Below are 12242 nucleotides of genomic sequence, written 5' to 3' on the forward strand. Positions count from 1 at the left end.
AAAAGTGAATAACTGGGAAGGTTTGACAGTGAGTGTATGTGACCATATGCTTAATATAGTGTGTGTGAACAGATATTCACTGTGACAACTGAGGAAGTGTCTTGAGAATTTGGGGAAGGGTGCCCGCTGGTGGCATGGTGAGAAATTGTCCCAGATGGATGTGATATTCACATTTATGGTATTTAGCAGATAGCTTTATACAGAGACAATGTATAGGGGGAGGAGGCACATAATTGCTATTATTACAATTAAAGTAGAACTATAAGGCAACAGCCTATATAAGCCATCATTTGAGCCACTGAAAAAAAGTGTTGTAGCATTGTTAACAAATATACAGGAGACAGGAAATTCATTTCCAGAGTTTACTCCCGATTACTTACAGCTAAATCAGTTAGCTAAATTGGTTTAAAAACAAAAATAAACCTCACTAACTGCATCATAAAACTCACCTTGCTCAGCCTTTTTACTTTGCCTAGCCTCAGGTCTCCAACACCAATTCCATAAATTTGTGTTTTCTCCTTGTACTATAGTGATTTGCTAACAATTACAATGTTTAATTTCACAACATGTTGCATATGATAATGGTTTATAGTTAGATTTAATGTTGTAGAACATCCAAAGGACAATTTAGTTTCTTTTCTCACTTATAGTTGTGATAAACAGTTATTCCCTCACCAGCCTCTCTCTCTCTCTCTCTCTCTCTCTCTCTCTCTCTCTCTCTCAAAAAAAAACCAAACAACACAAACCCAACCCCCCCCCAAAAAGTAATGTAAATGGAAACATTCACTCCACTGTGTAAAATGTAAATAAAAAACAGAATATGATGATTTGCAAATCATTGAAACCCTTTATTTCATTGAAAATAGTACAAAGACAACATATCAAATGTTGAAACTGAGAAATGTTTTTTTTTTTTTTTTTAACATACTGTATATGCTCGGGTGGCACGGTGGTGTAGTGGTTAGCGCTGTCGCCTCACAGCAAGAAGGTCCTGGGTTCGAGCCCTGGGGCCGGCGAGGGCCTTTCTGTGCGGAGTTTGCATGTTCTCCCCGTGTCCGTGTGGGTTTCCTCCGGGTGCTCCGGTTTCCCCCACAGTCCAAAGACATGCAGGTTAGGTTAACTGGTGACTCTAAATTGAGCGTAGGTGTGAATGTGAGTGTGAATGGTTGTCTGTGTCTATGTGTCAGCCCTGTGATGACCTGGCGACTTGTCCAGGGTGTACCCCGCCTTTCGCCCGTAGTCAGCTGGGATAGGCTCCAGCTTGCCTGCGACCCTGTAGAAGGATAAAGCGGCTAGAGATAATGGGATGAGATGTATATGCTCATTTTGAATTTGATGTCAGCAACATGTTTCAAAAAAGTTGGGACAGGAACATGTTTACCACTGTGTTGCATCACCTCTACTTTTAACAACACTCTGTAAATGGGAACTGAGGAGAACAATTGCTGTAGGTTTGAAAGTGAAATGTTGTCTCATTCTTGCCTGATATACCATACAATTTTAGTTGCTCAACAGTTTGGGGTCTCCTTTGTTGTATTTTGTGCTTTAGATGTTTTAAATGGGAGACAGGTCTGGACTGCAGGCAGGCCAGTTTAGCACCCAGACTCTTTTACTATGGAGCCATGCAGTTTTAATATGTGCATAAAGTGGTTTGGCATTGTCTTGCTGAAAGAAAGAAGGCCTTTCATGAAAAAGATTTTGTCTGGATGGCAGCATATTGCTCTGAAACGTGCATATATCATTCAGCATTAATGATGCCTTCCCAGATGTACATGCTACCTATGTCATGTGCGTTAATGCATGCTCATACCATCACAGATGCTGGCTTTTGAACTGTGCACTGAAAACAAGCCAGATGGTCGCTCTCCTCTTTAGCCTGGAGGACGTGGTGTCCATGATTTCTAAAAATAATTTCTAATTTTGATTCATCAGACCTCGGGATAATTTTCCCTTTGCCTCAGTCCATCATAAAAAAGAGCTCAGGACCAGAGAAGGTGCCGGTGTTTCTGGATATTGTTTATATAAGGTTTTAACTTGAATTTGTGGATGTAGTAATGACCTGTTTTCACAGACAATGGCTTTCTGAAGTGTTCCTGAGCCCATACAGCGATTTCTCCAGATTCTCTGAATCTTTTAATGATGTTATGTACCATAAATGATCTCATCTCATCTCATTATCTCTAGCCACTTTATCCTGTTCTACAGGGTCGCAGGCAAGCTGGAGCCTATCCCAGTTGACTACGGGCGAAAGGCGGGGTACACCCTGAACAAGTCGCCAGGTCATCACAGGGCTGACACATAGACACAGACAATCATTCACACTCACATTCACACCTACAGTCAATTTAGAGTCACCAGTTAACCTAACCTGCATGTCTTTGGACTGTGGGGGAAACCGGAGCACCCGGAGGAAACCCACGCAGACACGGGGAGAACATGCAAACTCCACACAGAAAGGCCCTCGCCGGCCACAGGGCTCGAACCCGGACCTTCTTGCTGTGAGGCGATAGCGCTAACCACTACACCACCGTGCTGCCCCCAAAATGAGCATATATTTTTCAAAAAACAATAACATTTCTTAGTTTCAACATTTGATATGCTGTCTTTGTACTATTATAGGGTTTCCATGATTTGCAAATCTTCACATTCTGTTTTTTATTTATGTTTTACACAGTGACCCAGATTTATGGAATTGGGCTCAAACAGCAACTCTACCTTAATAATTTCCTTAATAATTGTGGAGCCAATAACACAATAAGCCAAAAACACAACAGCACATTCAGAAGCACATAATGATTAACTTAAAGGTGACATATTATACCACTTTTCCACAAGTTGACACAGTTCCCTGAGGTCTTAATGAAATGTCTGGCATGCTTTCATCAAAATAACATTAAGAGAAAGCACCACAGCTCCCTTTTCACCCTGTCTAAACAGCCCTGTTCAAAATGGCTGATTTGAGTGCCTGTTGGATTGGAAAGTAAACTGTCTGTTTCCCCTCGTCTCGTCTCGTCTCGTCTTCTTCCGCTTTATCCGGGGCCGGGTTGCAGAGGTAGCAGTCTGAGCATGGAAGCCCAAACTTCCCTTTCCCCAGACACCTCGGCCAGCTCCTCGGGAAGAACACCAAGGTGTTCCCAGGCCAGCCAAGAGACATAGTCCCTCCAGCGTGTCCTGGGTCTTCCCCGGGGCCTCCTCCCGGGGGGACATGCCTGGAACACCTCCCCAGGGAGGCGTCCAGGAGGCATCCGAAAAAGATGCCCGAGCCACCTCAGCTGATTCCTCTCGATGTGGAGGAGCAGCGGCTCTACTCCGAGCTCCTCCCGAGTGACTGTGCTTCTCACCCTATCTCTAAGGGAGCGCCCAGCCACCCTGCGAAGGAAACTCATTTCGGCCGCTTGTATCCGCGATCTTGTTCTTTCGGTCATTACCCAAAGCTCATGACCATAGGTGAGAGTCGGAACGTAGATCGACCGGTAAATTGAGAGCTTCGCCTTTTGGCTCAGCTCCTTCTTCACCACGACGGACCGGTAAAGCGACCGCATCACTGCGGAGGCTGCACCGATCCGCCTGTCGATCTCACGTTCCATCCTTCCCTCACTCATGAACAAGATCCCGAGATACTTAAACTCCTCCACTTGAGGCAGGACTTCTCCACCAACCTGGAGAGGGCAAGCCACCCTTTTCCGGTCAAGAACCATGGCCTCGGACTTGGAGGTGCTGATTCTCATCCCAGCCGCTTCACACTCGACTGCAAACCGCCCCAGTGCATGTTGAAGGTCCTGGTTTGAAGAAGCCAACAGGACAACATCATCCGCAAAAAGCAGAGATTAAATCCTGTGGTTCCCAAATAGGATTCCTTCCGGCCCCTGGCTGCGCCTAGAAATTCTGTCCATAAAAATTATGAACAGAACCGGTGACAAAGGGCAGCCCTGCCGGAGTCCAACATGCACTGGGAACAGGTCTGACTTACTGCCGGCAATGCGAACCAGACTCCTGCTCTGTTCGTACAGGGACCAGACAGCCCTTAGCAAAGAGCCCCGAACCCCATACTCCCGAAGCACCCCCCACAGAATACCACGGGGGACATGGTTGAATGCCTTCTCCAGATCCACAAAGCACATGTGGACTGGTTGGGCAAACTCCCATGAACCCTCGAGCACCCTATGAAGGGTATAGAGCTGGTCCAGTGTTCCGCGACCAGGACGAAAACCGCATTGTTCCTCCTGGATCCGAGGTTCAACTATTGGTCGAATTCTCCTCTCCAGTACCCTGGAGTAAACCTTACCCGGGAGGCTGAGAAGTGTGATTCCCCTATAATTGGAGCACACTCTCCGGTCCCCTTTCTTAAAAGGAGGGACCACCACCCCAGTCTGCCACTCCAGATGCACTGTCCCCGACCGCCACGCGATGTTGCAGAGGTGTGTCAACCAAGACAGCCCCACAACATCCAGAGACTTGAGATACTCAGGGCAGATCTCATCCACCCCCGGTGCCTTGCCACCGAGGAGCTTGCAAACCACCTCAGTGACTTCGGCTTGGGTAATGGACGAGTCCACCTCTGAGTCATCAGCCTCAGTCTCCTCAATGGAAGACATGACAGTGGGATTGAGGAGATCCTCAAAGTATTCCTTCCACCGCCCAACAATGTCCCCAGTCGAGGTCAACAGCTCCCCACCCGCACTGTAAACAGTGTTGGCAGAGTACTGCTTCCCCCTCCTGAGGCGCCGGATGGTTTGCCAGAATTTCTTTGAGGCCGACCGATAGTCCTTCTCCATGGCCTCCCCGAACTCCTCCCAGTTCCAAGTTTTTGCCTCCGCAACTGCCCGAGCTGCAGCACGCCTGGCCTGCCGATACCCGTCAGCTGCCTCAGGAGTCCCGGAGGTCAACATGGCCCGATAGGACTCCTTCTTCAGTTTGACGGCATCCCTTACTACTGGTGTCCACCACCGGGTTCGGGGATTGCCACCACAACAGGCACCGGAGACCTTGCGGCCACAGCTCCGAACAGCTGCGTCCACAATAGAGGCAGAGAACATGGTCCACTCAGACTCAATGTCCCCTGCCTCCCTCGGAAGCTGGGAAAAGCTCTCCCGGAGGTGGGAGTTAAAGACCTCCCCAACAGAGTGCTCGGCCAGACGTTCCCAGCAGACCCTCACCATACGTTTGGGCCTGCCAGGTCTGTCCAGCTTCCTCCTCCACCAGCAGATCCAACTCACCACCAGGTGGTGATCAGTTGACAGCTCAGCCCCTCTCTTCACCTGAGTGTCCAAGACAAACGGCCGGAGATCAGATGAAACGACAACAAAGTCTATCATCGACCTCCGACCTAAGGTGTCCTGGTGCCATGTGCACTTATGGACACCCCTATGCTCGAACATGGTGTTTGTTATGGACAAACCGTGACTAGCACAGAAGTCCAATAACAAAACACCACTCGGGTTCAGATCGGGGAGGCCGTTCCTCCCAACCACGCCCCTCCAGGTGTCACTGTCATCGCCCACGTGAGCATTGAAGTCCCCCAGTAGCACAATGGAGTCCCCAGTCTGAGCACCCCTCAGTACCTCTCCCAGGAACTCCAAGAAGGCCGGATACTCTATACTGCTATTCGGCCCGTAGGCACAAACAACAGCAAGAGCCCTCTCCCCAATCCGAAGGCGCAGAGAGGTGACCCTCTCGTTCACCGGGGTAAACTCCAACACATGGCGGCTGAGCTGGGGAGCTATAAGCAAGCCCACAGCAGCCCGCCGCCGCTCACCATGGGCAACTCCAGAGAAGTGGAGAGTCCAGCCCCTCTCGAGGAGCTGGGTTCCAGAGCCCAAGCTGTGCATTGAGGTGAGCCCGACTATCTCTAGCCAGTACCTCTCAACCTCCCGCACAAGCTCAGGCTCTTTCCCCCCCAGCGAAGTGACATTCCATGTCCCAACAGCTAGCCGCTGTGTCCGGGGATCAGGTCGTCGAGGCCCCTGCCTTCGACTGCCACCCAATCCACACTGCACCAGACCCCTACTGCTACCTCTGTGGGTGGTGAACCCACAGGAGGTCGGGCCCACGTCACCTCTTCGGGCTAAGCCCGGCCGGGCCCCATGGGCAAAGGCCCGGCCACCAAGCGCTCACAAACGAGCCCCAACCCCAGGCCTGGCTCCAGGGTGGGGCCCCGGCTGTGCCATACCGGGTGACGTCACGGTCCTCAATGGTTTCTCCATAGGGTTTTGGTGAACTGCTCTTGGTCTGGCCTGTCACCTAGGACCTGTCTGCCTTGGGAAATCCTGACAGGGGCATAATGCCCCCGACAACATAGCTCCTAGGATCATTCAAGCACACAAACCTCTCCACCACAATAAGGTGGCAGTTCTAGGAGGGGTGTTTCCCCTTTAATAAAAATATAATATTTAATATCCCTTATCTGTTTCCCCTTTAATAAAAAAATAATAATGCAAGCAGGCACAAACTTGGAGGTGAGAAGAATGTTTTATTGACGCTCCAGGTTCATACCCAGGTGTTGTCCCTATGAGTGCTTGTTCAGTGCTCACACTCCCGCTACTTCCAGGCTTCTCTCCTTTTCAACCTTGTCCCTCAAAAAACCACTTACAAAAAAAATTCATACTAAAGTTCTTCACCCCAACGTTGTAACAAAGGTAAGGATGTTACCATGAACCTTTTGAAGCCTCAAACACACACACACACATACCATCTTTTCGAACACATACCATCCCGTCTGTTCTGTGCTATAGGTTTTATCCCTTATCTGTGACCTGAGCTCATAAATACTTGTTTTAGGACTCTGATTTTAACACAGATCTTTGGTCTGGAAACACTCTTTCCATCAGGTAGAGAACTATACGAGGTTTAAAATAATGAAGATCTAAGAAAACTCTCTTAACCATTCTTAAACGCCAGTTCCTTTAAATAATAATAAGCCACTGCTCACCCCACCCCCTCTTCCACTTGTCAGTCAGGTAGCACCTTCCTCATGAATATTCATTCCAAAGCTATGAGTGGAGATGCTCAGATGAAGGGGTGGCATCATTTTTATAATATAGAAAGGGGAGGCAAATCTGAATGGCTTGTTGAAGCATGTTTTCTGAAATAGGCAGAACAAAGGTTGTCTTACTGTGGGCTGGTGGGCACTCCAGATACCAAAATGTATGTACACACGCACTGAAAAAGTCAGTTTTTCATAATATATCCCCTTTAAAACATTATATACTCGTTGCTTATTGGCTACGTACATTGTGCATCAGTCTGAGAGATCATGACAAATGAAGAGCTGGAGAATGTTTACAGTAAGAGTAAATATGAGCCTATATAATTTTCTACTGAAGTTAACTACAGTTGCATTTGTTAGGCTTTGTTAATCGGGAACTGAATCAGGATCCCAGGCTATGTTAAACCTACTTCATGAGACAGGCCCCTGTGTTATCAAACTCAGTGCCATCAGACTTCTTACATTTAAGGAGCAAAGGAAACATTACCTTGTACAGTAGAGACAGTGATTATTATTATCTGATCTTATATTATAGTTATTGGTATTAACTATATTTTTGTTGTTGCTGTTGTTTGTTTGTTTGTGTTCTGTTTTCAGGTATAAGGGGGCATTACCAAACACTAACATGATTTTAATGGACATAAAACTCTTATCAGGGTTCACAGCAGATCCTGGCAAAGTAAGGAGTAGCAATGTACTAAAATGTCTTTTGTGTGTGTGTGTGTGTGTGTGTGTGTTAATTTACTAATTCTGGATAATTCTTGTGTTGCCTTTTTAGCTGAAATCTCAATTTTTGGTGGAACGAGTTGATTCCAAAGGTGACCGTATTATCATGTATTTAACAGCGGTAAGAGGAGATCACAGTTAAGAAATCTGCACATAGCCTTAATTATTGCCGATATTACACACATCTGCTGTACATCCACTCTAAAAACGTTTTGTTTGATTTATAACACACAAAAACAGATATGATGCACTGTGTTTACAATATGATGTTTGGCATTTCTCCAACAGCTCCAAAAGGATTTCCCTGTCAACTATAAATTACACATTAAACAGGTGCATCCTGTCAAAAACCTCAAGCCAGCAGTGATCAAAGTTTATGATTACTACCAAACAAGTAAGATATTCCCAGTTTGTGTGATTTAACCTCTGTTATTGTAACTGTATTGTTTCCACTTACTGATTCTTTCATTTAGGTGACCAGTGTGAGACGGAGTACACGTCCCCCTGTGTGTAAGCTTCCAGATCTGCATTAAAGATCCAGAAAAGCTTTGGATATCTTCTGCGTGCTTGCATTATCTTGCACATAAGTCTTTTTGTTGTTGTTGTTGTTAATGAAATAAATATGCAGTTAAGATACATGTCTATGAGATCATAATTATGAGATACCGAGTTACTATTATGAGACAGGATTTCATTATTATGATGGCAAGTCATAATTCTGAGAAAGATTATTTAATTAATAATTAATTATGAAAATTTATTATTATTATTATTATTATTATTATTATTATGGTTTTGGTAGTGGAAATGGGCTTCCATAAAAACGGGAATCATCTTCACACTCCCAGAACACCACATGACTAAACTACAACACCCAACACAAACAGGCTCCTTCACATTCACAGTCCGATCATACTAATTACACACACACTTGACTTAAGTCTCGGCTGAAAACATATCTGTTTTGTCAAGCCTTTTGTTAATGGTGTTTATGAGGTAAAGGAGTAGATCTGGAGGGTCCTCAGACATTAGAGTGTTTTGGTAAACTGGGATGTATGGATGCTGTCAGTCCCCACTCGCTTGCTCACTCGAGTTTGTTGACAGTGTAGTGGCTGCTGCTTTATGTCCCAGGACTCCCTCATGCCTGTGTTACCTTCTGGCTCTCCCCTTTTAGTTATGCTGTCATAGTTAGCTTTGCCAGAGTCCCTGCTTGCACTCAGCGCAAAATGTATACTGTTCCTACTTTATTCAGGTGACACTGTCAAGTCAAGTTTATTTGTATAGCGCTTTTAACAATAAACATTGTCGCAAAGCAGCTTTACAGAATTTGAATGACTTAAAACATGAGCTAATTTTGTCCCTAATCTATCCCCAATGAGTAAGCCTGTGGCGACAGTGGCAAGGAAAAACTCCCTCAGACGACCTGAGGAAGAAACCTCGAGAGGAACCAGACTCAAAAGGGAACCCATCCTCATTTGGGCAACAACAGACAGCATGACTATAACATTAACAGTTTTAACATGAAGACAGTTACGTTGATGTTATAAACTCTTCATTGACGGAAACTTGAGTGCAAAACTGTTCATGACAACTGCAGTCCTAAAGTTAGCAAGTCAACTGTAGTCCTCAGCCATAAAAGCATTACTATAAGAGTCCAGAGCATCCTCCAGGTGTAACCCTCAACTGTCCTCATGGGGCCGTCCTTCACAGGAGCGATGCGATAAAACTCCGACCAGACACAGGGCACCAGGATGGATCAAGCAGGTCCGAGGGGCAGAAGAGGCCAGCATCTCAATCCCAGGACCAACATGTAACTCAGAGGGACAGATGGGGGGGAGGGGGGGAGAAAACACAGGTTGTTAGGTATGCCCTAAAAATGACACAAGTATTAAATCTGTGTGGTAGGCTCGCAGAGACGAGAGTCTTGACATCAGGCATAATACACAACAATGGCATGTTAATATGGTTAAAAAATATCATGACCTGCTCTGGCTGGATGCTTGATTGGGTGATGGGAGCACACTCCTCAGCAATGATGAGATGCAGATGGGACCCTTAGGGCTGGCCAAGACAATTCAGTTACATTTCACCGGGTCTGGAACATGCGACAGAATGTCTGACGGCCGATTCCCTGCAGGCTATGATAGCCAGTCGAGGTCTCCACCCTCTCCACCAAAAGATTTCCTGTTGACTCCATGTAACTCAGAGGGACAGATTTGGGAGGGGGAGGGAAAGAAAACGCAGGTTGTTAGGTATGCCCAATGTCACCTGAATAAGTAGGAACAGTATACATATTGCACTGAGTACAAGCAGGGACTCCAGCAACTAACTATGACAGCATAACTAAAAGGGGAGAGCCAGAAGGTAACACAGGCATGAGGGAGCCCCGGGACATAAGGCAGCCAGCCACTACACCGTCAACAAACTCGAGTGAGCAAGCGAGTGGGGACTGACAGCATCCATACATCCCAGTTTACCAAAACACTCTATGCCTGAGGACCCTCTAGATCTATACCTTTACCTCATAAACACCATTAACAAAAGGCTTGACAAAACAGATATGTTTTCAGCCTAGACTTAAATGCTGAGACTGTGTCTGATTCCCGAACATTACTTGGAAGGCTGTTCCATAACTGTGGAGCTTTGTAAGAAAAGGCTGTGCCCCCTGATGTAGCCTTCACTATACGAGGTACCAGCAGATAGCCTGCACCTTTTGATCCAAGTAGGCGTGGCGGGTCATAGAGGAGCAGAAGTTCACTCAGGTACTGTGGTGCGAGACCATTTAGTGCTTTAAAGGTCAATAGTAGTATTTTATAATCAATACGAAATTTGATTGGGAGCCAATGCAGTGTGGATAAGACAGGCATGATGTGGTCATATTTTCTAGTTCTAGTAAGGACTCTTGCTGCTGCATTTTGAAGTAACTGGAGCTTGTTTATGCACTTATTGGAACATCCAGACAGTAAGGCATTACAATAATCCAACCTGGAGGTAACGAAAGCATGGACTAGTTTTTCCACATCATGTAATGACATTAAATTTCTTATCTTTGCAATATTTCTGAGATGAAAGAAAGCTATCCGGGTGATGTTATCAATGTGAGTTTTGAATGAAAGACTGGGGTCAATAATCACTCCGAGGTCTTTTACTGCTGCACGTGAAGAAACAGAAAGGCCACCCAGAGTCACTGTGTAATCAGAAAACTTACTTCTAGCTGTATGTGGTCCTAGTACAAGTACTTCAGTCTTGTCAGAGTTAAGCAGAAGGAAATTAATAAGCATCCAGTGTCTAATGTCCTTAACACATTCCTCAATTCTATAAAGCTGGCGTCTCTCATCAGGTTTTGCAGAGACATACAACTGTGTGTCATCAGCATAACAGTGGAAACTAATACAATGTTTACGAATAATATCACCCAGAGGTAACATATATAGAGAAAAAAGCAGTGGACCCAAGACAGAACCTTGTGGAACACCAAACTTTACCTCAGTACGTCTAGAAATATCACCATTTATATCAACATACTGATAACGATCAGTTAAATAAGACCTGAGCCAGGAGAGGGCCGTTCCCTTAACTCCCACAACATTTTCTAGTCTATCCAGAAGAATGGAATGATCAATGGTATCAAATGCTGCACTAAGGTCAAGCAACACAAGGAGCGAGATACAGCCCTGATCAGACGCCAACAGTAGGTCGTTTACTACTTTAACCAGTGCTGTCTCTGTGCTATGATGAGGTCTAAATCCTGACTGATACATTTCATGGATGTTATTCCTATGTAAATATGAGCATAACTGTTGTGCCACAGCTTTTTCAAGGATCTTGGAGATGGGTTATCGAAGTGAATATTAAAATCTCCGACAACTAAAGCTTTGTCTAAGGAAATAACCAGATCTGAGATAAAATTTGCATATTCAGAAAGAAACTCAGAATATGGCCCTGGGGGCCTGTAAATAATAAGCAATGGAATTAACTGGGTAGACTTATTTTTCGAGGCTACATACATTATATGAATATGAAGAACTTCAAATGTATTAAATTTATAACCAGGTTTTTGTGTTACACCTAGATAATCATTATAAATAACCGCAACACCTCCTCCTCTGCCAGTTTGACGAGGCTGGTGTATATAACTGTATCCAGGAGGACTCGCTTCATTTAATGCTATATATTCATTTGGCTTAATCCATGTTTCAGTTAAACAAAGTATATTAAACTCCTGATCAGTAATGAGTTCATTAACCATTAGCGCTTTAGATGTAAGAGATCTAATATTTAATAGCCCCACCTTTAGATCAAAGGTGCTGGCAGCGGCTGTACAGTCAGTATGATCTAATTTTATATTGATTAGGTTACTGGAACAAACTCTCTGAAAACTTCTACCTTTTTGTTGAGCTCGGGGAACAGACACAGTCTCAATGTAGTGGACCCTGAGTGATGACTCTATGCAGCTAGCAGACAGTCGGTCTAGCCTGTTCGTCTGCTCCCTGGCCTTGGCTCTGGATTGTCAGAAATTAACTAGGCCTGT

The 12242-nt window shown here is 45.3% G+C and overlaps 1 protein-coding gene across 1 annotated transcript in view; it reads left to right on the forward strand.

Annotated features, from left to right (window-relative positions):
• LOC132901470 (alpha-2-macroglobulin-like) overlaps positions 1 to 8225 on the forward strand; it is a 54720-nt gene extending 46495 nt beyond the window's left edge. The window contains exons 32-35 of the mRNA XM_060943882.1: positions 7583 to 7664; positions 7764 to 7832; positions 8000 to 8105; positions 8185 to 8225. Coding sequence (XP_060799865.1) covers positions 7583 to 7664; positions 7764 to 7832; positions 8000 to 8105; positions 8185 to 8225 — 298 coding nt within the window. The remainder of the gene's footprint in view (positions 1 to 7582; positions 7665 to 7763; positions 7833 to 7999; positions 8106 to 8184) is intronic.
• The last annotated feature ends 4017 nt before the right edge of the window (positions 8226 to 12242 follow it).

Source organism: Neoarius graeffei, chromosome 17 (genome assembly GCF_027579695.1).
Source record: "Neoarius graeffei isolate fNeoGra1 chromosome 17, fNeoGra1.pri, whole genome shotgun sequence".
NCBI classification, from domain to species: Eukaryota; Metazoa; Chordata; class Actinopteri; order Siluriformes; family Ariidae; genus Neoarius; species Neoarius graeffei.